At 41.2% G+C, this 27,500-nt stretch overlaps 1 protein-coding gene across 4 annotated transcripts in view; it reads right to left on the bottom strand.

Moving 5' to 3' along the window:
* The window catches only part of lrba (LPS responsive beige-like anchor protein), a 221,912-nt gene that overhangs the window by 90,652 nt on the left and 103,760 nt on the right, over positions 1-27,500 (bottom strand). For all 4 annotated transcript variants that reach the window (XM_053619041.1, XM_053619044.1, XM_053619042.1 and 1 more), the window contains 2 exons: positions 12,866-12,987; positions 2,761-2,901 (listed from right to left, as the gene is read on the bottom strand). In XM_053619041.1, the coding sequence (XP_053475016.1) occupies positions 2,761-2,901; positions 12,866-12,987 (263 nt within the window). The remainder of the gene's footprint in view (positions 1-2,760; positions 2,902-12,865; positions 12,988-27,500) is intronic.

The raw sequence follows: 27,500 nt of genomic DNA, 5'->3' as shown, positions 1-27,500 counted from the left end.
TGTGTTGGTGTTTCTCTGTGTTGGTGTTTCTCTGTGTTGGGGTTTCTCTGTGTTTCTCTGTGTCGGGGTTTCTCTGTGTTTCTCTGTGTTGGTGTTTCTCTGTGTTTCTCTGTGTTGGTGTTTCTCTGTGTTGGGGTTTCTCTGTGTTTCTCTGTGTTGGTGTTTCTCTGTGTTTCTCTGTGTTGGGGTTTCTCTGTGTTTCTCTGTGTTGGTGTTTCTCTGTGTTGGTGTTTCTCTGTGTTGGTGTTTCTCTGTGTTGGGGTTTCTCTGTGTTTCTCTGTGTCGGGGTTTCTCTGTGTTGGGGTTTCTCTGTGTTGGGGTTTCTCTGTGTTGGGGTTTCTCTGTGTTGGGGTTTCTCTGTGCTGACAGAATTCAGTAAGTGTGTGTTAGGATTGTGATGAGTGTGTGTTAGGACAGACAGAAAGATAAACAAAGACAGGGGGAGAGAGAGAGAGAGAGAAAGAGAGAGATGCACAGCCCAAACACATACACAGATGTTAATGTACCATGTGTGTTTCATTCCATTGAGAGGTGTGTTTGTTGTTAGTCTGTGTGTGTGTGTCAATCCTAACACACACTCGTTATAAAGACACATTCATCTCAGTCCTAACACAGGCTCATTATAATCGCACACTCATCTCAGTCCTAACACACACTCATTATAACTACACACTCGTTACAGTCCTAACACGCACTCATTACAACTACACACTCGTTACAATCCTAACACGCACTCATTATAACTACACACTCATTATAACTACACACTCATTATAACTACACACTCGTTACAATCCTAACACACACTCACTATAACTACACACTCGTTACAGTCCTAACACACACTCACTATAACTACACACTCGTTACAATCCTAACACACACTCATTATAACTACACACTCGTTACAGTCCTAACACACACTCACTATAACTACACACTCGTTACAATCCTAACACGCACTCATTACAACTACACACTCATTACAATCCTCACACACACTCATTATAACTACACACTCGTTACAATCCTAAAACACTCATTATAACTACACACTCGTCACAATCCTAACACACACTCATTATAACTACACACTCGTTACAATCCTAACACACACTCATTATAACTACACACTCGTTACAATCCTAACACACACTCACTATAACTACACACTCGTTACAATCCTAACACACACTCATTATAACTACACACTCGTCACAATCCTAACACACACTCACTATAACTACACACTCGTTACAATCCTAACACACACTCATTATAACTACACACTCGTTACAATCCTAACACACACTCACTATAACTACACACTCGTTACAATCCTAACACACACTCACTATAACTACACACTCGTTACAATCCTAACACACACTCATTATAACTACACACACATTATAACTACACACTCATTATAATTACACACTCGTTACAATCCTAACACACACTCACTATAACTACACACTCGTTACAATCCTAACACACACTCATTATAACTACACACTCGTTACAATCCTAACACACACTCATTATAACTACACACTCGTCACAATCCTAACACACACTCATTATAACTACACACTCGTTACAATCCTAACACACACTCATTATAACTACACACTCATTATAACTACACACTCGTTACAATCCTAACACACACTCATTATAACTACACACTCGTTACAATCCTAACACACACTCATTATAACTACACACTCGTTACAATCCTAACACACACTCATTATAACTACACACTCGTTACAATCCTAACACACATTATAATATACATTACATTAATATACATAATATACATTTTTCATTCTTTGACTTGTGTATTTCCTATGCCTAACTGTTGTACAAACACACACACACACACACATACTTTTTAATATTTATAGCTGCATTTAAAAAAAGAAATATTTTTATCTGTAAAAATAGAGAACACTGATGGATCTTTTTTTTTTTTTAAAAACAAAAAAACAATCAATCCGCCAGTCTAGTTTACAATCAGGCCACTCAGACTAGAATAATGAGCGAAAAGGGAATTTGTGATCATTTGTAAAATCATTACTGAAGGGAAAAAACCCCTGTATCCTCGAGCTCTGCAGTTTCTGGTTTGAGACGCTGCAGCTCCGATTCCTCTCGTGCTTAGACCTTCTTTTAACAGGTTAGCTGAGCAATAAATCACAGCGTTACACTTACACTATATATTACCCTATCATCATTTGGACGTATGGGATGTATTCATTCATTCCCTCCTCGTCATTTGATTTGGGACACGACCTTTTCCGATGAATCTATAAAGCTACTATAACCTGCCAAACCAATCCAGAGTATTTTAGGACACGTCCTCTTTGTGGACCGGCCTGTGATTTGGGACACGGTTGCTCTCGTGTAACGAGGGAGGGAATGTTAAAATAAAAGAAGTTATAAAGGGTTTTCCCTCCCACACACACACACACACTTCATAAATTCTTCGATTTGGGACGCTCCGATCAGAAATCCAGGATAACGAGTGAGGGAAGGAAGGAAGGAGGGAGGAAGGGAAGGAAAGAGGGAGGGAGGAAGGGAAGGAGGGAGCAGAACTGATCCCTTGTTATACAGGATTTCTGATCATATGCTGATCAGGGCTGTGTCCCAAATCCAGCAACGACATGACATGCTTTTTAAAACCAGACACAAACATGAAGAGGGAAACTGTGAGTGTGAGTGTGTTTGTTTGCGCTGTGTGTGTGTGTTAGTTACCTGTGAGACTGTCCAACTCTTTCTCCTCCAGAGACGAGATCGTGTCGTCGTCTCCGTCCGTCAAGCTCTCGTTCTCGGTGCTCTGATTCCTCGCCGTGTCTTTCCTGAGCTGCTGCCCCTTCAGCACGTCGTCCCCTGGAGCTGCGCAAACACAACGACAACAACAATATTCGTATATTCATATATTCGTATATCTATTCAAATCACTTTTAAATAATTAATCTATTACCTTGTACTTTTTCTTTATACTAATAACTACAAGTCTACGAGTTTTGTTCGGTTGTCGCCTTTAAATAACAAATCGTTTTTTCCCTACGGCCTCTTTGTATTAAAGGATAAATAAATTCTTTGTATTAAAGGATAAATCATTTTCAAATTTTAAATATTTAATATTGAGCTATTTAAAAAAAAGCCCAAAGCATTAATATAACTTTCTAAAATAATAATAATAATAATAAAAAAAGAATCTTTATTAATAACTACACTTCTGTAAACATTTCAGTTTCCTTTCAATGAAAAAAAAATGAACATTTTGTCGTTTATATTTATGCAAAAATAATCCAGAATCAGATTTAAATATTTAAATACTGAGTTGCAAAAAATAGTCTGTCATAATGTCATATATATATATATATATATATATATATATATATATATATATATATATATATATATATATATATATACACACACACACACATACACACACACACACACACACACACACGGCTAAAAAAAAACCCACACATCTTTCACACAAATCACTTATATATACACCAAATATAAATAAATAAATAAATAAATAAATAAATAAATAAGATTTTGTGTGTGTGTGTGTGTGTGTGTGTGTGTATATATATATATATATATATATATATATATATATATATATATATATATATATATATATATATAAACCTAAGAAAAAATACAAATTAAGTTTGTGTGAGAACATTTTAATTTTAATAATAATAATAATAAAAAGTCAAATCCAATCTTTCCCATTTGTTACAAGATCGGATCGAATGGATTGGTTGTTTTCTCTGATATCTGATCAAATACGTATCTAATAAAAAGTCTGATTGTGATTGTTAGTATATTTGTTTGCTAAACTCGTCTTTTATAAGCGAGCAGTGGGACGTGACGTGACTTGACGTGACGTGACGTGGTTAATAGATATAATAAACATTCAGATGAAGTGAAATGTTGGGTTTCGGGGTGAGGAACGCTTTAAGTGCTGAACGGCGAAGAATCGGATAAAAACGGAGAGAAAAATGAAAGAAGGAAGAAAATGTGATCAGGAATTTGATCATTTTTAATGATAATATCTGAATTTTGAAACAAAGCGCAGATTTCATTACGGATTAATCGTCTGTTTTTCTCTGCGCTGCACTCTGTGTGTGTGTGTGTGTGTGTGTGTGTGAGTAACCACACGCCTAAACCAGCTTCTCCCTCTTCACACTTTACTTCCGCTCACTCGTCTTTTCTCATTTTCTATGCTTTCTCCTTCTCTTCTTTTAATCTTTTTTTCCTCTCGCTCTCTCTCTCTCACTCTCGCTCTCTCTCGTTCTCACATTTTTTGACAAAAAAAAACAAACAAACTTTTGCTTCTTTTCAGGAAAAAGAAAGAAAAAATTCCTCTCATCCTTTGTCTTCTTTTTATTTTTTCTTTTAAATTTTCCTCCTTTCATTTTCTCTACTTTCTTTATTTTTATTCTACCTTTTCTCTTTGCTTCTTTTAAAGCAAAAAAAAAAAGGGGGGGAAACGTTTAAGGGAACAGAAACCAGGTATTATCGATATTTTTCTTTCTTTCCTCACATTTTTCATTGTCTTTTGCCTTTGCTTTCCCTTCTTCTAATTTTGTTTCTCGTCTCAGCTTCCTTCAAGAAAAAGAAAAGGAAAAAAAAGTCTTCTCTCTTTCCTTTATTTATCTACTCTTTTTCATTTTCTATAAAAATAAAAGAAAATAAAAACATTTTCCTTTATTCTCTCTCTCTCTCACCGTGTCTCATCTTTTCTCCTTTTCTATTTTTCCTCTTCAGTTCTTTTCAGCAAAAAAAACCAAAAGATTTTTCTCTCCTTTTCTCTCCTCCCCCAACTGTTCTCTCCTTTTCTAGTCCTTCTTTCTCTCTCTTTTGCTTTTCTGGGTTGTTTTTTTTCCCTCCTCTTCTGTCTGCCTTTACATTTTTTGGCATGAAAACATACAAATAAAAACACAACTAAAAAACTAACAAAGATGTATTTTTTTCTATTTATTTCTGTTTTCTGTCCTTTGCACCTCTCTCTCTCTCTCTCTCTCTCTCTCTCTCTCTCTCACCTGACTGCACACCACAGAAATCATAATCTGTAAATATTTACAGACGGCTGTGTTCCCAATCTGGAGAAACTACAGAAATGTGACGATCCTGCTTCCTTTCCTTTGTAGTGCACGCTTGCAGTAGTGTAGGACACTCAACACCGTGACCTTTAACCTTTGGTCCTTTGCACTCTTCCTCTCTGATTGTGTCACCTGAAGGCTTTTTTTTGTATTTTTTTTTAAAAAAAGATTTGCATTGAGAAAAACATGAAATGCGATCTTCGTAGTGCGCACTTTATAGTCCACTCAATACCCGTGGCTTTTGACCTCTCCCTCTCTCTCTCTCTCTCTCTCTCTCTCTCTCTCCGCATCACCTAAGGGCGTTTTGGGCTCCCAGACGTTTGGGGAAGGAGGCAGCGAGGGGAGCGAGTGGAGGTGGAAAAGTGCGCCCTTGCGATGATATTTAGAACGCTCTTCCTGTAATTACGTTTCCCCCGGAGAGTTCGCAGTTAGCAGCAGTGAAATCGCTACCAGCTTCCTAATACGTACCACATGCACGTCTCTCTCTTTCTGTGTGCGTGTGTGTGTGTGTGCGTGTGTGTGTTCGTTCCAGAATGAACAGACAGAAAAAGACAAGCAGTCCAAGTTTTACAATATAAAGAAATCTGATGGTTTACGATGACGTGACACGAGAGTGTGGGAAAGTACACCGCTACAAGTCTCCTTAAAGTCCCATGATGCACTGGGAAACAAACTTACCACCAATCTACCGAACCACCCTTCCCATTTATTTAAAATATTTTTCCTCAAACGTTCTAAAAAATAAAATAAATAAAATAAAAAGCCACGGAGACTTCATGCTGGTCATTAACGGCTTTGCCGACTCGGGAAATAAATCATAAATCATAAAGAATCGACCGTAATGTCGTCGATCTTAGCTAAAGAAACGTTAGATCTCGGCATCGACGTCTGATAGCTGTGATGACGTACGGTATTAAAACACGCATCTATTCATCGAAGAGTGTTTTTAATAATGTTGTAATAATAATCTGCTGATTAAAAAAAAAAAAAAACCTCCAATAAAAACCATCACAGAAATGCTAATGGTTTCCACTACAAATACCATTACAAACCGCCAGCGAACTATTAAAACCATTACTGCTATAAATAAAAGATATATAAAGGATAAATAAACCGGTCCTTAATGGTACCCACCCACTAGACATGACATACCACCAAGAGAAGGCAACAAATGACCAGTAGAGACCCACAGGGACCATTACAGTTTCCATTCAAACCAATACAACTCCCATTATAACCATTAAAACTCGAGATCGATCAGAGGTTGTGTGTGAAAACACATGGATTTCGTGTTGTGTGTAAATAACATGCCTCTCGTGTGGAATTCCTTTGAATTGGGTATATATATATGTGTATGAATATATATGTGTGTGTGTTCGTGTTTAAAATGTGCTGCGTTCTCACTCAAACACAGGCACAGTCAGAAATATGCAGATTAGAACCAGATGCAGAAAAATTCGGCTCAGGGTAATATTTATTAGCGCTCGCGTCGCATCGCGTCGCCGCTCGGCTTCGTCGGACGCGGCGCCGGCGTCATTCAAACGCCGAGCAGCTGCATGTCTTACTTCAACTCCGGAAAACGCATCTTAAAATTTCTTTTAGCAATTAAAAAAAAAAACGAGGCAATTTAAGGAGGTCGCTGAATAATCAGAAGATTATAACCAGCTGCCGGAGAAGCCGAAACGCAGCGCGGGTGTTTTTCAGCTCGAAAGGCAGCGCGCTCGTTACACGGAGCACGCAGAATAGTTCAGATCGATTTAAACGGTAAATATGCTAATCAGGAAGAGGGGGATTTTCCAGCATTTTCCTGAGGTGGAGAAAGTGCGCCATAGTGAAGAAACGAGTCCTCCGCACCTCAGGAGGGGGAAATAAAAATAAAATAAATAAATAAACAAAAACAAGGTCTGATTATAACAGAAATAAGAGTTTCTTCGATTGAAACGTCATCAAATCATCGAGTGCTAAACTGGACGCAGTACAAAAATGAAATGCGTCAGGAATTACACCGGCTCCTGCTACGGACATGACCGTATGCTAATCAGGAGGTTTTGGGAGGAATAAAACACCCGAGGAGGCGTGACGTTACAGGAAGATAATCAACAGCAGGGTGGAGGGGTGGAGGGGTGAGGCGGCGTCACCGTCACCATTAACGAGTGGATTATTTGCCCCTACATGTCATTACTGTAGTATTAGAACGAGCTGCGCTACTGTCAGAGCTACTGTTATATTACACTCATCCACACCTTCTGACCAATCAGAATCCAGGATTCAGTAGCACCGTGGACAACACGGAGGAACGAAATCAGTAAGAAGTAAAAACATATCCGCCTGGAAAAACACCGGATAATCTCAGATCTGATTCAGAACGGTCTGGTGGGTGTGGCCTAATATTCTAACAGGCATGTTTGATTGACAGCGCTATGCTCTAGAATTGCAGCCTGGTCCATTACTCAAGCAGAACTAATAAAAAAATAAATAAAACAGCACAAGTGATGAAAATCTAAATATTTACTAATAGTTACTACGTACAATTACAATTCAACATGTAATAAATTCTTCCAATGCTCGATAGGTTAGTATGATAGATTAACATTCTAGGTTAGCATTCTAGGTTAGTATGATAGGTTAGCACTCTAGGTTAGTATGATAGGTTAGCATTCTAGGTTAGTATGATAGGTTAGCATGATAGGTTAGTATGATGGGTTAGCATTCTAGGTTAGCACTCTAGGTTAGTATGATGGGTTAGCATTCTAGGTTAGCACTCTAGGTTAGTATGATGGGTTAGCATTCTAGGTTAGTACGATGGGTTAGCATTATAAGTTAGCACTCTAGGTTAGTATGATAGGTTAGCACTCTAGGTTAGTATGATAGGTTAGCATTCTAGGTTAGTATGATAGGTTAGCACTCTAGGTTAGTATGATAGGTTAGCATTCTAGGTTAGTATGATAGGTTAGCATTCTAGGTTAGTATGATAGGTTAGCATTCTAGGTTAGTATGATAGGTTAGCATTCTAGGTTAGCACTCTAGGTTAGTATGATGGGTTAGCATTCTAGGTTAGCACTCTAGGTTAGTATGATGGGTTAGCATTCTAGGTTAGCACTCTAGGTTAGTATGATAGGTTAGCATTCTAGGTTAGTATGATGGGTTAGCATTCTAGGTTAGCACTCTAGGTTAGTATGATGGGTTAGCATTCTAGGTTAGCACTCTAGGTTAGTATGATAGGTTAGCATTCTAGGTTAGTATGATGGGTTAGCATTCTAGGTTAGCACTCTAGGTTAGTATGATGGGTTAGCATTCTAGGTTAGCACTCTAGGTTAGTATGATAGGTTAGCATTCTAGGTTAGTATGATGGGTTAGCATTCTAAGTTAGCACTCTAGGTTAGTATGATAGGTAGGGCATTGTAGGTTAGCATGATAGGGTAGTACAATAGGTTAGCATTCTAGGTTAGTATGATAGATTAGTGCTCTAGGTTAGAACACCAGGGTTAGCATGCTAGTTTCCTGTGCGTTCAAGTCCTCCTGGGAAATTCGTATTTACGAGTCGGGAAGTCGGAATTACGAGGTCAGGTGCGTTCGGGTGTCTTGGCAGCGTACCTTCTCTTAATTAACTTTAAAAAAAAAAAAAAAAAAAACGCTGTTTTTTTTTTTTTACTCTACTTCTAGAAAATGAAGCACAAAGAACGTGCATCAGGTGTTTTTAGCTCTTTTATGTTTTTAATCAGTTTATGAAGCCGCTGTAATCTTGAGCATTACAGATTATATCGGAATTGTACAACGCTACTGTATTCTGTGAAGGAAATTAGCTTGTTTTATTGTAAATGAAATTGTATTGATTGAAATGAATTGTAAAAGCCTGACAGAGACACGTCACTGCTAAATACCCGTAAGTAGTGCGGTTTATTTTTCCCTTTTATTATCTTTCCTTCTCTTTCTCTCCTCCTTGGCTATGTTCCTCAGAAATCAGCTTCTGAGACAACTCTAACAAACTGCTTTCACATCCATCGGTCTGTCTACGCACAGAGCCGTCTGCGGCACGTCTCGAGATTCACTACACTTCCCCGAGCTCGCTCCAAGCTCCCTCTTCACCGTCTTCCGGAAAATTCCCACTTCCCGATTAGCGTGGGATTCACCACAGCGCTGGCACGCGCGCCGCTCATGTGTGCTCACATTCAGACATCAGCTTTCCTTACACGGCTTGTTCAGTGGCTTCATTCAGCGAAACGCAAACACACACACTCACACACACACACACTCACACTCACACACACTCACACACACACACTCCACTTCCTCTTTCCCCCAACACGACTCGAATGCTGGTTTATATGTACCTGGACGCCGGAGCAATTACACTGTCAGATTAACAAATTAGATTTTTAACAAAAGCATAACCATGAGAGAGACATTGTGTGTGTGTGTGTGAGGATCACAGGAATACACACATCTTTCACTCGTTGTGCATTTACTCTAAACAGGAAAAAATGGAGCGTTACAGCCATAAATATAAACGTCCAGTCTGCAGGGTGTAAATCTCCCCGCCGTTTCCTCACCGCCGATGAATGATCACAATTGTGTGTGTGTGTGTGTGTGTGTGTGTGTGTTTAAGGTTCCACAATCTAGTCTGTAACTTGAAAAGTGTTATAGTTATAAAACACAGTAACACCATTAAACAAAAATAAAGACACAAAAATTAAAAAAAGGGGGGGGGACCAATGGAAAAATAGAAAGAAAATAATAAATAAAACGAAGGCAAAAAGGGAGAAACAGAAAAAGAGGGAAATAAATAAGAGGAGGGAAACAAAGAAAGAAAAACTGAAAAGAAAGAAAACTAAAAAAAGGGAGAAAAAGTGACAAAAGAGTGAAAAATAAAAAAGGGAGGAGGAAGAGAAATAAAAAAGGGAGAAAAACTGACAAAAGAGTGAAACAAAAAAGGGAGGAGGAAGAGAAATAAAAGAGGGAGAAAAAGTGAAAGAGGAAGCGAGATTATTTTCAAAGAAATATTGCTTCTGAAAATACTAATCGTCATACATGTCTCTCTTCATAAATCCTCCTGTTCTTTTTCTTCCTCTGTGTTCTTTCCTTCTTATATCTCTCAGCACAAACACGACACTGTTTTTTGCCCCTCACGTCACGCGAGAATCAGGTCCAGATCTGACCTTTGACCTCTGTTTAAAAAACGTGAGAGTCTGTCACTCGACTTCCGCTGCTAATTTAGGGTCATTTAACACACACACGTCAACGTCGCGCGGCGTTTCGGCTCGGAGCGGCTCGCAGACGTCTCTCTGACGGCCGTGTGTGTGTGTGTGTGCGTGTGTGTGTGTGTGGATAACGAGCCGGTAATTACGCTTTCTGTTTGACACTAAATACAGCCGTATTAAAGCTTTTAACGTGTTTAACGTGTCGGAGAGACGGCTGAGGTCATCATCCTCGTCGTATTTGTTTTATGAAATTCTGGAATAAATGATTGTACGCAGCAACTCGTGGAGGTTTCCCTTTTCAGCGCTGTGTCAGTGTCGGGGGGGGGGGGGGGGGGGGGGGTAAAAAAAAATAAATCGAAAACGTCAGTTTAATGCGTTCAAGAAAAGTCTACAGAAAAAAGAGAGAGACAGAAAAATTTTTTTGTCGACCCTATTGAAGCGCCTGCGTGTGTATGAAGTTCCTTACAAATTATTATAAAATTAAAAATATGTATTTCATTTGTATTTTTTTTTTTTTAAAAATCCAAAGCGGACTTAACATCGTTCCACGAGGAACGCCTAAACGTCAGTCCCTCCAGGATGTTGCGATCGCAGAAACGAACGCAAAAATCAAGCGAACGCCGCGATATCCGGAGGAACTTACGATTTTTCTGCAATTGCCGCGGATTCGGGCCGAGATGCGTCACGTGACGTCATCGCGACGTCATCGCGACGTGCGTTCAGCCGGAGCCCTCTTCGATTCACGCGCGTCGAACATGAGTACAGCAAACATCACCGCGAAAGACCGCGTGAAACAATTCCGTGCGAGTGCGATTTCGCCGATCCGAGTCGTTTTCAGCAACAACAACAAAAAAAAGCACAAAAAACTCGAATTTATTTTTTAAAAAAGCCGCAGCGAAATCCAGCGTTTACGGTCGCCACAATTACAGAAAATCCGTGTGATGCAACTCTAACAAATGAACAAGCGAGAAGTGGAGAATGAGAGGAAGACGGACAGGAAGCAGAATGATGGAGAAAGAGTGATGTATTACAGGAAAAATGGAAAAAAGAAAGAAAGAACGAGGAAACAAGAGCAAAAGAAGAGATGAAACAGCGCAGTAAAAAAAAAAAAAAAAGAAAGAGTAAAGAAGGGAAAACAGGAAAATGAGGGAACGAGGGAATGAGGGACGGTCTGCTTGGCCTCAGGGCGTCCAGCTGCGCGCCTTACTCTCTGAGGATTGTGGGAAATGCAGCATGTACTATGTTCAGATCACGTTGTTTTTGACACGTCTCATTGTTCGCATGTCTCTACACGAACAAAACCAAACCAACAAAACAATCCAGACAGTGATGTTAACGACCACAGCAAGCTGAAGTGGGCTTTAAAACACCACACGCCCCCCAAACAAATAAACAAAACAAATAAACAAACAGCTTCACATTTCACAAACAGACTACGATTAAAACCACCACGAGCTCCACTACCTCCTGTCCACGTGCGTTCTCAGCAGAGAGACCAGAACCATCTCGCTTCCCGCTCCAGATTTTTCTTTTACATTTGGAAAACAGGAAGTCAGCCATTTTGAATCGTAACAAAAATCGTTGCTTTTTCCTCCTAGGAACTTCGTCTAATCGTGAAATCTGAACTAACGTGTTGATCCATGCCGAGCAAAACTTGCTTCACGTTATCTCTGATATTCAGCAGCGCTCATCTGTAACGTGCGAACGGGACGTGAAGTCGTATCTCAACAACAGCTGGATGTATCGGCGAGAAATTCCCTCGGGACATCTCCTTGGGAACGAGTACCGATGGTCCCAGTGTCTCCTGGTCTTCCTCTGGTCATCTAACTCAGGGGTGGGGTCAGAAAGTGCTTGGCCCCGTTAATCGCTGCTTGCAGCTATATGTGAGTTTGTTAAAGTCGATCTGCTAGTTGTGTGTTTAATCCGGTCTTACAGATGAACTCACGTTTAGTTTACTTTGTGCGGTTTTTGAACTTAACTGAACAATTCAGTATTATAAATGGATATTCATTACATCTACATGTGTGTGTATGGTTTTGTTGTTTTGTTTTTTTTTTGCGTTGATACGAAGAGGTTAATGCCACAGTACCACCACATACTCTACACACACAAACTATATACGTTACACACACACACACACACACGAACTATATACGTTACACACACTCACACACACACCTACAACGGACTTGCGCTCTATACACTACACCTGGATACTCACCTGCGGCGTCACACACTGACATGCCATAAAAAACAGAAAACACACACCGTTCAATTTGAGATGGATTAACTAACGTAACTAGCTGTAATGAGTAAGTTACAGGTGAAATGCATGATGGGAAAGAGAGGGATCTGTAACGAAGGTTTCGGCTCGGTCGAAAATGAAATTAGTGTAAATGAGGTTTTTACTGAGAGTCGTGGCTCTATAAACATTTTATAACGACTGCAACACTCATTTTTACAGCCGTGTACCTGTTAACACCAAACCGCAGTGTGTGTGTGTGTGTGTGTGTGTGTGTGTGCGCTCACCATGCTCAGCTGCAGATTTGAGTGCGGCCTCCGAGTGTGACGATCCGAACGGATTCCTGATCAAGCGACGACGTCTCCTCAGATCATCCTCCCAAAAATCCAAACGCCAAAAACACTGCTTACTGCGAGAGAGAGAGAGAGAGAGAGAGAGAGAGAGAGAGAGAGAGAGAGAGAGTGTGTGAGAGAGAGAGAGAGAGAGTGTGAGAGAGAGAGAGAGAGAGAGAGAATGTGAGAGTGAGAGAGAGTGTGTGTGAGAGAGAGAGTGTGAGAGAAAGTGTGAGAAACGAATACTGTAAATAAATGCTGAATAGCATAAATCTAAATTTAAGGAACTCTCTCTCTCTCTCTCACACACACACACACACACACACACACACACACACACACACAAAGCAGGACTCTCCAGAATTCAGTCTGTGTCAGTTTAGTGTTCTAAAAGTCTTCTAATCACACACACACACACACACACACACACACACACACACACACACACACACGTCCTTGGCACTGACACCATAACCTTGGACTGTGTGGTTGCTGAGGGTGAGCTAAACACATTACACACACACTCAAATGTGCACACACACACACACACACACACTTACTTCTGACAGAGCAATCCTTTACACACACACACAGATTTCAGACCACAGCAGGGAGCTGTTTGACATTGCAAGAATTCATCTCACACACACACACACACACACACACACACACACACACACACCATTCGTCTTTGCAATTTGCACTACTTTACCACAGAGCCTCACTAAATCACTCTCTCACTTTTCCCCTCTTTCTCACAGTGGCGCTCACTCCCTCTCTCTCTCACCCCCTCTCTCTCTCATTTCTTCTCCCTCTCTCACTCCCTCTCTCTCTCACCCCCTCTCTCTCTCATTTCTTCTCCCTCTCTCTCTCTCTCTGTCACCCCCTCTCTCTCTCATTTCTTCTCCCTCTCTCTCTCTCTCTCACGCCCTCTCTCTCATTTCTTCTCCCTCTCTCTCTCTCTCACGCCCTCTCTCTCATTTCTTCTCCCTCTCTCTCTCTCATTTCTTCTCCCTCTCTCCCTCTCACCCCCTCTCTCTCTCTCTCTCATTTCTTCTCCCTCTCTCTCACCCCCTCTCTCTCTCATTTCTTCTCCCTCTCTCTCTCACCCCCTCTCTCCCTCTCATTTCTTCTCCCTCCCCCCCCTCCCTCTCTCTCCCCACTGGAGAAACCAGGATGATTTTACTTCCTGCTCCAGATTCAATACTTTACTGTGAGCTTCTCTACACTAGTTTCAGACCTTCCATCAATTTCTTCCTTTCTTCCCTTCTTTCCCTTCCTTCCACTTCCCTTCATTCCCCTCCCTTACATCCTTCCTCTTCCCTTACATCCTTCCTCCTCTTCCCTTCTTTCCCCCTCCCTGACATCCTTCCTTCCTTCTTCTCTTCTTCCCTATCTTCCTTCAGTTCCCTCCTTCTGTCTCGTCCCACATGCTGTTAAAGGAGCATTACTTTCGTCTGAACTCAGACACGATCATAATGAGAGATTATAAAGTTTTATCATCATTTCAGGGGTTTTTTCCTTCTGAATGTCACTAGTTGCTCGCCAGGATCTTTGGATGTCATTATCTTTCATTGTTCTGAAAGTCACTCGCTTCCAAAAACAAAACAACAACAACAACAACAACAAAAAGACAGCCCCAGGCCTGCAGGCCTGCATTATTCATCACTGACGGAGAAGTGCATTAATAACGTGCAGGAGATCTGAACTCTGGTGTTTAGTGTTTACTCGGGTCAGCTCCACCTCTCTCTCGCTTTCTTTTCATTTCTCTATGAAAATGAAATCTGATTTCCCAAAGGATGTGTGTGTGTGTGTGTGTGTGTCTGTATAAGTCCTTATTCCCCACAGCCTCCATTCAATAAAATGATGAAATGAGAATATTACTCTCGGCCGCTCGGCCTGATGGGAGTTGTTGTTTTTCATCTGACACTCTCTGACCTGCAATCTCGATCTCAATATCTGTACACACACACACACACACACACACACACACACACACACACGCGCGCAGTTGTTGTCTCTGAGGAGAGATGCACTCCCTCTCTCTTTTCTTTCTGTTTTTCTCTCTCGTCCATTGCTGCATCTCAGAGGGATTAGCAAACAATAGGAATGAACACACACACACACACACACACACACACACACACACACACACACGTTAACAATATCCGTCCTTCACCATCACTGACCCTTCATTTTCTTATTATCGTCCTGTTCATAGTTTGATGGACGGCTGCGTCCACATATTTTATCCTGTGTGTGTGTGTGTGTGTGTGTGTGTGTGTGTGTGTGTGTGTGCGCGTGTGTGTGCTTTGTTTTATTTCTTTACTACATTCCTTTTTCTTCCATCTGTTCAGATTTTCTTCTTTCTCTTAATTTATGCAAACTTGCTTTTGTATTTCTTATTTCTATCTTCCTTCCTCCTTCCTTTTTCAATTCATTCTTCTTTTTTGTTTTCCATCCTTCCTTCCTTGTATTTTCCCTTCCTTCTTTCCCTTCCTTCTCTCATTCTTTCTTTCCACTCTACGTTTTTCCATCTTCCACCCTTCATTTTCTCTTCCACCTTTCCGTCCTTCATTTTTTCTTCCTTTCACGTAATCGTCCTTTCTTTCATCAATCCAGTTTTTTCCTTCCTTTTTTTCCCCTCAATACACTCGTTTATTCCCTTCTTTCTCATCTTTGGAACTCCCGTACCTCTTTCTTTCTCTCTCTCTCCATCTCTCTGATGTCCACGCTCATTTTTCTACACCAAATCAGACATGGCTCTGTGAGAGATGACTGCGTCTCTCTCTCTCTCTCTCTCTCTCACACACACACACACACACACACACACACACACACACAATGGGAAATCGATGAGTGTGAAATTGAAACGGAACAGATTCTTATCGATTGAGAGGAAAGATAGAAAGAGAGTGATGAGTGTGGAAGTGTTTCGCTCTGCAGTTACTAACCCGACATGGACAGACTCTCAATAACACGACAAAACCATCGATATTTAACACTCCGCTCCTCGACTCCCTCAAATATACCAATAACATCACTGATACGAGATATGAGAGGAGCGTTCTGATTGGCTGAGAGTGATGAGCCACTGAACAGTGTGGCTCTGAGTCTGGGTTTGGGATTGTGACTGGGATTAAATCCTGTAGAAGGGTCTAGGGGATAGGCTGCAGGGTGTAGGGCACAGTGGATAGGCTGTAGGGTGTAGGGGACAGACTGTAGGGCATGGGGATAGGCTGTAGGGTGTAGGGGACAGACTGTAGGGCATGGGGATAGGCTGTAGGGTGTAGGGGACAGACTGTAGGGCATAGAGGATAGGCTGCAGGGTGTAGGGGACAAACTGTAGGGCATAGAAGATAGGCTGTAGGGTGTAGGGGACAGACTGTAGGGCATAGAGGATAGGCTGTAGGGTGTAGGGGACAGACTGTAGGGCATGAGGATAGGCTGTAGGGTGTAGGGGACAGACTGTAGGGCATAGGGATAGGCTGTAGGGTGTAGGGGACAGACTGTAGGGCATGGGGATAGGCTGTAGGGTGTAGGGGACAGACTGTAGGGCATAGAGGATAGGCTGTAGGGTGTAGGGGACAGACTGTAGGGCATAGGGGATAGGCTGTAGGGTGTAGGGGACAGACTGTAGGGCATAGAGGATAGGCTGCAGGGTGTAGGGGACAAACTGTAGGGCATAGAAGATAGGCTGTAGGGTGTAGGGGACAGACTGTAGGGCATAGAGGATAGGCTGTAGGGTGTAGGGGACAGACTGTAGGGCATGGGGATAGGCTGTAGGGTGTAGGGGACAGACTGTAGGGCATAGGGATAGGCTGTAGGGTGTAGGGGACAGACTGTAGGGCATGGGGATAGGCTGTAGGGTGTAGGGGACAGACTGTAGGGCATAGAGGATAGGCTGTAGGGTGTAGGGGACAGACTGTAGGGCATAGGGGATAGGCTGTAGGGTGTAGGGGACAGACTGTAGGGCATGGGGATAGGCTGTAGGGTGTAGGGGACAGACTGTAGGGCATAGAGGATAGGCTGTAGGGTGTAGGGGACAGACTGTAGGGCATAGAAGATAGGCTGTAGGGTGTAGGGGACAGACTGTAGGGCATGGGGATAGGCTGTAGGGTGTAGGGGACAGACTGTAGGGCATGGGGATAGGCTGTAGGTGTAGGGGACAGACTGTAGGGCATGGGGATAGGCTGTAGGGTATAGGGGACAGACTGTTGGGCACAGTGGATCGGCTGTAGGGTGTAGGGGATAGGCTGTAGAGCATAAGGTGTAGGGCATAGGGTTTGGAAAATCGGCTGCAGGGTGTCGGGGAAAGGTTGTAGGGCGTAGGGTTTAGGGAATAGGCTGTAGGGTGTAATGGATGGGGATAAAGGATGGGGTAGAGGACAAGGAGGGTAAAGGTGTAAGGTCTAGGGGATAATGGATAGGGTGGAGGGAACAAAGAGTAAGGATAAGGACGGCGTGTGTGTGTGCGTGTGTGTGTGTGTGTGTGTGTGTGTGTGTGGCAGGACATTATTGATGGTGCTTTTAGCAATAATGATTTTACATGATTGTTTATATGATATAAAGTATGTAATACAGTGGTATGTATATGTTATATTTGTGTATCTTATTCTGTGTGTGTGTGTGTGTGTGTGTGTGTGTGTGTATGTGTGTGTGTATGGACGGAGGCTAATGATTTGTCCTGTTTACTCTGGGCTCTGTGCAGCGATACACACGCAGGAGGAAATGGATTCTAACCCATCTCACTGATCTCTTATATTAAACAGCTCAGCTTTCACTTAAAGTAAATCTAGATCCTCGTGTGTGTGTGTGTGTGTGTGTGTGTGTGTCTCAAGAGCCTCTGCATTATCGGCTCATCGCTTTCTCAGAGCACTCTGGGTAAACAGAGGCCTTGTTTGTGTGTGTGTGTGTGTGTGTGTGTGTAACATTGGGACTGTAGCAGTGGATTAGAGGATTAGACTATAATCCTGTTATAAACACTAAATCACACTTTGTGTCTGTGAACTCTGCATTATTTACTCTACTGCTTTAATACAGTAATGATGCACTCTTTCTTTTCTTCACCTCCCTTTCCTTTCCATCTATCTATCACTCTATCTATCTATCGGTTTCATTTCTTATTCTTCATTTCTCTCGTTACATTTCTCCTTTTGTTTTTCTTTCTCCTCCGACTCTCTCTCTCTCTTTTCTTATATTATTCATCATTCATTTTTTGGTTTTCCTTTTTTATTTCTCACGTTTATTTATTTATTTATTTAAACCCTTTCCTGTATTTTCTATTTATTTCTTTATGAATCCCCCGCTTTAATTCCTCCTTCTTGTTTTATTTGTCATTCATTTGTTCATTTTTTAAAAATAGTTTTTCAAATTTTTATATTTTTTCCCCGCCGTACGCTTTCATCTTCAGTTTCTTTCTTGGTGTTCCCTGATGTTTTGCTTCCTTACAGTTCTTTCTTTCTTTTTCTTTCTTTCCTTCGTTCCATCTTACTTTCATTCCATCCTTCCTTCCCTCCAATCCAATTATCCTATTATTAATGCTCCCCTTTTGTATTCCTCCTTTTTCTTCTCTCTCTCTCTTTCTCATTATTTTTTCTTACTTTGCTTTAGTTTCCTTTCTCATTCTTTTTTATTCTTCCTTTCCTTCTGTTTCTATTTATTCCCACCCTTCCTTTCTTGTCATTCCCTTAACTGTTTGCTTCCTTCTTTGTTCTTTCTTTGTTTCTTGCTTCTTCTCATGTTCCTTTCTGTACATCTCCCCCTGTTATTCTGTTCTTTTGCACACGTTTTGTACGTGTGAACGCCGCGCGTGTGTGCGTGCGTGCACGCGTGTGTGTGAGAGGAGGCGACTCGTCTCCTCTTTATTAGGGATTAACAGATTGACGTCGTTCCTGTCGTTTATCATTCTCTCTGATGCGAGTCCTCCTCTCACACACTCTGACCTGTGAAAGCCATAAATGGGTTTATAAGGTTTCTCACACACACACCTACACACATACATACACACACACACACACACACACAGGAAAATGCTTAAAGCATTACAGTATGTCATAACAGAAAGATCAGCCAGCGGCTATTTATGTTAGCTTCATAACGAGCGCCATTAATGGCCGGCTTTAGCCGTAAACACTCGAGAGGGACGTACAAACATCCCGGAGAGAGAGAAAGTGCGCGAGAGAGAGAGAGAGAAAGAGAGAGAGAGAGAGAGAGAGAGCAGCTGTCTTTATGCTAGTCATCTCATTTTTCCTCTTCATCCACCTGGAGACTTGAGAAGTAAACATGGATTATCGTGTAGACATTAGCTAGCGTGCTAACTCCTACTGTGTGTGTACGTTTGTGTGTCTGTGGATCGTCAAGCGAGTTAGCAAGCGAGTGTGTGTGTGTGTGTGTGTGTGTGTATCATCATATATTTGCATGCAAACACTCATTTTGTGTGATTACCAGACAGCGTGTTAGCTACCACAAATCTCTGGAATATTTTGTGTGTGTGTGTGTGTGGGGGGGGGGGGGGGGGGGATTAAACTATGCGGTAATGAAAACACAGCACAATGTGTGTGTGAGTATATACAGCACGGTGGCAGGAAACAGAAACAGAGTGTCAAACCACATCGTAATAACAGCTTCTGAACAGCTGATGATGTCCATATGTTAGTGCGTGCATGTGTGCACGAGTCAAGTGTCATTCGTGAACGAGTCAACTCTCCGAGGTGATTCGACTCTTACAGGTGATTCCGTTACCTGGAATACACCATGTGAAGGTTTGTCTGAAAGTTCATCAGTAGTTACTCACATTAAGTGCAACTGTGATCGAGAGGAAAAAAAAAAAAAAAAGAAGAAAAGAATCACCTAAAAGAGTCGGATAACCTCAAAGAGTCGACTCGTTCATGACTCCCTGAGGTGGTGATTCATTTAACTGCAGTAGATCCTGCGATGGTCTGACTGAATCGTGTATGTGATCGAATCAAATCGTTGCAGTGATTCGATGCGCTTAGGTCAATTTACAGGATCTTTTACAGTAAAAGCTTCAAAAGAGTCGAATCAATTCAAAGCATCAGGAAGGAGTTGATAGTTTTTAAGCTCTGTGAGGTGATTCTTTTCCTTAGATTAAAACTGTATGTGATTACTGACGTTAGAGAATTGCCTTTCATGTTACATAAACATGAGTACTGAATAGTCACAGGATCAACTGAAGGTATTCAATTGACTCTTTGAGGTTATCGGACTCTTTGAGGTTATTGGACTCTTTGAGGTTATATGTCTCTGAGGTTATCTGTCTCTGAGGTTATCTGTCTCTGAGGGTATTTGACTCTTTGAGGTTATTGGACTCTGAGGTTGTTTGACTCTTTGAGGTTATCTGTCTCTGAGGGTATTTGACTCTTTGAGGTTATTGGACTCTCTGAGGTTGTTTGACTCTTTGAGGTTATCTGTCTCTGAGGTTATTGGACTCTTTGAGGTTATTGGACTCTTTGAGGTTGTTTGACTCTTTGAGGTTGTTTGACTCTTTGAGGTTATCTGTCTCTGAGGTTATTGGACTCTGAGGTTATTGGACTCTGAGGTTGTTTGACTCTTTGAAGTTATCTGTCTCTGAGGGTATTTGACTCTTTGAGGATATCTGACTCTCTGAGGTGACTTTTTATGTGATGGTTTGGTGTGTGGTAGAAATGCATCTTGGGAATCTTAACATCAGAAGCTGGAGTGAGATTTTATCGAGCAAGTTGAGATTAAAACGATAAATAAAACCAAATACCAACAACTAGCACCAATTTCACTGATTCACTGTAGAGTCGAAATCCCATCACTAGTGTGTGTGTGTTAGAGTGTGCATTATTTCTTTCCACGCTCCTACACCTATCTCTGTAATGGAATCCACCAATACAAAGCACCAGCAAACACACACACACACACACACACTGACACACACACACACTGACACACACGCACGCCTCATGTGCTGCAGTGTTTATGGCTGTGATAACAAGAGTCTGATCAATACAATACTGAAAGTGTTTCTCTCTTTCTGTCTCTCTTTCCTGCTGCCTTTTTTCTTCCTCTCTCCCTCTCCTCCTTCTGTCATTCTCTTCTGTTTCTCTCTTCTTTCCTTTCTGTTATTGCAGTTACTCTTTTCTTTCTCATCTCTGCGTCACTCTGTTTCTCTCTCTTCTGAATCTCACTCTCTTTTTATTTTCCTCAAAATGTGCTTCTGTCCATCCGTTGCTTACTTTCTCTCTTCCTGCGTGTTTCAAGACACCTCTCTCCCACTCTCTCCCACTCTCTCTCTCCCACTCTCTCTCTCTCTCTCTCTCCCACTCTCTCTCCCTCTCTCTCTCCCTCTCTCCCACTCTCTCTCCCTCTCTCTCTGTGAAATCAGGACAGTATTGATTCTCTCCTTTGGCTTGAACCCCTCAGCGGTGTGTCACAGGTCGTATGCGCTGTGTGTGTGTGTGTGTGTGTGTGTGTGTGATAGATGGTGCTCTCTGTGCTGCAGTCATTTTCCTCCTGCTCATTTATTTCAGCACTTTCACCATTTACCAAAGAATCTCCTTTATCTTTCCGACACAGAGAGGGAGCGAGGGAGAGACAGACAGAGTGAGAGAGAGAGACAGACAGAGTGGGAGACAGACAGAGAGAGAGACAGACTGAGCGAGAGAGACACAGAGCGAGAGAGACAGATTTCTGCAGCGACAGCACAATGCGACAGAGAGACACATAAAACTTATCCCTCCATCGTATCTCTCTGCACTCATGCTGCATTCTTTTTTTTCCATGCCCTTTCGTTCCTTTTTTCTCCTCCATAACTCTCTCTGTTCTTCTTTTCACTATTCGTCCATGGTACGTTTCCCTTCCATACATTCAGCCTCGACGACTTCTTAATAATCTCCCTCCGTTTATCTTACTTCTTTTTTTTCTGCATGTGATATCCTCCCTTTTTTTTTTTTTTTTACTTTTCCTTTCATATTCTTCTTTTTCCCCGTCTCTGTTTTTTTTTCCGTTTCTTTATTTCATCAAACGCTTGAATGATGATTTTCGGTGTAATCTTCAGAACCTGACTAATCTGACCTGCTGAATACGAACACTACGATCTACAAGGCGACCACCGGACACACGTGAGCCGCTCCGGCGTGTGTGCGTGACACACACGTGTGCCGTTTGTGTGAGAGGTGTGTGTGTACGTACTGTAATTACTGATCATTGGAGCGCGTGTGACATCAAAGACGTGGCAATTAAGCCTCATTTGCATATCACGTGCACGCAAGACATCGGGGGGGGGGGGGATCACATGGAAAAATGAAAAAACACGTGGGGAGAAACGTGAACGTGAAGTCACGTGGGGGGGGATGCGGAAAAGAATCTCTACAAGTGAAAAACCTTAGAAAAAAAAATCACGTGAAAAATAAACGTGGAAAAATAAACATCTGACCAAAAAAATAAATAAATCACGTGAAAATTATAAACGTAGAGAAAAACACGTGAAATCAAAGTCACGTGAAATAAAACGTAAAAAAAAGTTTCTCTAAAAGTGAAAAAATTTAAATCTGGAGAAAAAAAAAATCAATATTAAAAACAAAATGCTCTGCGCGTGTAAAAATGAAGTAATAAAAAAAAAAGAATTAACGTGTAGAAATAAAAACACGTGCACGACACGTCTGAACAGCACGAGCGTATGAACAGCGTGACTTTTTTTCTTCTTCCTTTTTTTTTTTAAACAAATGTTTCTTTCTCTACATTAAACTGCTTGCAAATGTAATTTATTTGGTCCAGTTTTTAATCAAGGATTTCACCACCTCACGTGACACGCCCCCTCCTGCCCCCCCCCCCACCCCCCCCCCACCCCGCCCGATCCTGATTAATACACAAAAATACACATTTAAAAACTATTATGCAAACGGAACGCGCTCAGCACTCGAGCGGGTGAGATTGCGGAGCGAAACAGAATCATTCATTGTGCGATATTCATCATTCCCTGCGTGTCGTGACCCCGGAGCCACCTCTTACGGAGCGCGTGTGAGGATCGGCACGTGAGAGGGAAGGAAATAAAATAAAAAGCATCTGAAAAACCTGCTCCGGGTGTGCGTGACGGATTATTCCGCTCATCTGTTCAATTTCCACAAACACACGCTTTATGCAAATCAAAGAAAATAATCTGCAGCGATACGGCGCTATCTGTGGCGCGGGACGCTAATGAGAAAAGGCTCGCACTCGCGCGGTCGCAGTCTCGCTCTCGCGCGGGGGAAAGTGATGTATGAAAGTCTCGCGCCGAAAAGGTCATATCGCTGTCGCTTAAATAGTAATCTGCAGGGCCAGAAATGAACTCCTGTGTAATATCAGGACGTGCACACACACACACACACACACACACACACACACACACACACACACACACACACACACACACACTGACGGATGCCCTCGCGCTCCAGACGATAACAGGTTTTAGAGAAAAGCATCATTATTCATGAGGGTCAGCGTGTTGGCTGTGTAAATGATGCGGCCTTTCTCTCCTCCAGGCTCAAGGTGTGTGTGCATGCGTCCTCTAATGGTGTGTGTGTGTGTGTGTGTGTGTGTGTGTGTGTGTGTGTGTGTGTGAGACTGACTGATGGAGATCGTTTTGTCCTAGTCACAAAGAGAGCAATCAAACTTCACCACGTGGGGAATGTAGCTGTTAGCATAAAGGCTCTGAGGTGCTTAGTAATGTGTGTAAACAGCGAGAAGGCACACACACACACACACACACACACTCACACACACACACACACAGAATTAACACATTACCATTACACATGTTGTGTTTTTGTATTAATGTTGTGTTCGTACTGTTTCGTAACTTTGTGTTGTTTATATTTTTCTTGTTGCACTGTGTGAGGTTTTGTTTGTTTGTTTATGTTGTTGTTGTTGTTGTTGTGTACATGTCAGCTGATGTTTTGTTGTTTATATATTTCGCTGTATCACGTCCATGTTTTGTTTATGTTCATTTCCGTTTTGTTGGTCCCTGTCATATTCTTTGTTTTTGTTGTGTTGATATTTTTGTTGTTTTTGTCTTTGTTTATTATGTTGTTGTTGTGTTGTGTTTGTTGTTGTTGTGGACCGTGATCGATTACTGTGTTCTGTTTCGCTGGGTTCATTTTATTTAGTGCGTCAGTGTGATGTTCACAGTGTGTCATTTTCTTGCAGTGTATTATACTGTGTAGAGCTCTGTGTTACGTGTGTGTGTTACGTGTGTGTGTTACGTGTGTGTGTTACGTGTGTGTGTGTGTGTGTGTGCGTCTTTCTGTTGAAATGTTGATGAGCATTTAGATATTTTTAGCATAGCTTTACCGCTTACATACATTAATAATGAGGTGGACTCACTGTGTGTGTGTGTGTGTGTGTGTGTGTGCGCGCGCGCACCCGAATCAGAATTTACGATCCACTCAATCTGAAATGTCTGCTTTCTCATTCGCTGCACTCGTTTAGCGGTAACGTGATCCTGCGCTCCTGTAAACGCTCTCTGAGGAAACGCTCTTCGTCTTTCAACTTTCCCGCCTTTTTCTCTCTTTTCTCCCTCTTTCACATCGATCACTAACCACTGTCCATCTGTCCATCATCACACCGCTGGAGCACACAACGCCTCTGTGTTTACTCTCTTATTGTTCCTTTAAGAGGTGCTTGTGTGTGTGAGCGCCAGTGTGTGTGTGTGTGTGTGTGTGTGTGTGTGATAGACAGACAGACAGGTAAACTGATAGATTTCTAAGCATGAAACTTTCTCTTTGAAGTCCACTGAAGGAATGTTATTAAAAAAAAAATCTAAATGCCAGCTGATGATGTCATAACGGCCTTTACAGCAACTGACCAATCAGCAGCTTCACTTACACTACACACTCATTACAATCCTCATACACACGCTTTATAACTACACACTCATTATAACTACACACTCGTTACAATCCTAACACACACTCTTTACAACTACACACTCGTTACAATCCTAACACACACTCATTATAACTACACACTCGTTACAATCCTAACACACACTCATTATAACTACACACTCATTATAACTACACACTCGTTACAATCCTAACACACACTCATTATAACTACACACTCGTTACAATCCTAACACACACTCATTATAACTACACACTCGTTACAATCCTAACACACACTCATTATAACTACACACTCATTATAACTACACACTCATTATAACTACACACTCGTTACAATCCTAACACGCACTCATTATAACTACACACTCGTTACAATCCTAACACACACTCATTATAACTACACACTCACTATAACTACACACTCGTTACAATCCTAACACGCACTCATTATAACTACACACTCGTTACAATCCTAACACGCACTCATTATAACTACACACTCGTTACAATCCTAACACGCACTCATTATAACTACACACTCGTTACAATCCTAACACGCACTCACTATAACTACACACTCGTTACAATCCTAACACGCACTCATTATAACTACACACTCGTTACAATCCTAACACGCACTCATTATAACTACACACTCGTTACAATCCTAACACGCACTCATTATAACTACACACTCGTTACAATCCTAACACGCACTCATTATAACTACACACTCGTTACAATCCTAACACGCACTCATTATAACTACACACTCGTTACAATCCTAACACACACTCATTATAACTACACACTCATTATAACTACACACTCGTTACAATCCTAACACGCACTCATTATAACTACACACTCGTTACAATCCTAACACACACTCATTATAACTACACACTCGTTACAACTACACACTCGTTACAATCCTAACACACACTCATTATAACTACACACTCGTTACAATCCTAACACACACTCATTATAACTACACACTCGTTACAATCCTAACACACACTCATTATAACTACACACTCATTATAACTACACACTCGTTACAATCCTAACACACACTCATTATAACTACACACTCGTTACAATCCTAACACGCACTCATTATAACTACACACTCGTTACAATCCTAACACACACTCATTATAACTACACACTCGTTACAATCCTAACACACACTCACTATAACTACACACTCATTATAACTACACACTCATTATAACTACACACTCGTTACAATCCTAACACGCACTCATTATAACTACACACTCGTTACAATCCTAACACACACTCATTATAACTACACACTCGTTACAATCCTAACACGCACTCATTATAACTACACACTCGTTACAATCCTAACACACACTCATTATAACTACACACTCGTTACAATCCTAACACACACTCATTATAACTACACACTCGTTACAATCCTAACACACACTCATTATAACTACACACTCGTCACAATCCTAACACACACTCATTATAACTACACACTCGTTACAATCCTAACACACACTCACTATAACTACACACTCATTATAACTACACACTCATTATAACTACACACTCGTTACAATCCTAACACACACTCATTATAACTACACACTCGTTACAATCCTAACACACACTCATTATAACTACACACTCGTTACAATCCTAACACGCACTCATTATAACTACACACTCGTTACAATCCTAACACACACTCATTATAACTACACACTCGTTACAATCCTAACACGCACTCATTATAACTACACACTCATTATAACTACACACTCGTTACAGTCCTAACACACACTCATTATAACTACACACTCATTATAACTACACACTCATTATAACTACACACTCATTATAACTACACACTCATTATAACTACACACTCGTTACAATCCTAACACACACTCATTATAACTACACACTCATTATAACTACACACTCATTATAACTACACACTCGTTACAATCCTAACACGCACTCATTATAACTACACACTCATTATAACTACACACTCGTTACAATCCTAACACACACTCATTATAACTACACACTCACTATAACTACACACTCGTTACAATCCTAACACGCACTCATTATAACTACACACTCGTTACAATCCTAACACACACTCATTATAACTACACACTCATTATAACTACACACTCGTTACAATCCTAACACACACTCACTATAACTACACACTCATTATAACTACACACTCATTATAACTACACACTCGTTACAATCCTAACACACACTCATTATAACTACACACTCGTTACAATCCTAACACACACTCATTATAACTACACACTCGTTACAATCCTAACACGCACTCATTATAACTACACACTCGTTACAATCCTAACACACACTCATTATAACTACACACTCGTTACAATCCTAACACGCACTCATTATAACTACACACTCATTATAACTACACACTCGTTACAGTCCTAACACACACTCATTATAACTACACACTCATTATAACTACACACTCATTATAACTACACACTCATTATAACTACACACTCATTATAACTACACACTCGTTACAATCCTAACACACACTCATTATAACTACACACTCATTATAACTACACACTCATTATAACTACACACTCGTTACAATCCTAACACGCACTCATTATAACTACACACTCATTATAACTACACAC

This window comes from Ictalurus furcatus, chromosome 29 (genome assembly GCF_023375685.1).
Source record: "Ictalurus furcatus strain D&B chromosome 29, Billie_1.0, whole genome shotgun sequence".
NCBI lineage: Eukaryota > Metazoa > Chordata > Actinopteri > Siluriformes > Ictaluridae > Ictalurus > Ictalurus furcatus.
The sequence above is the reverse complement of the archived record's forward strand: the minus strand, read 5'-3'. Positions and strand labels throughout refer to the sequence as shown.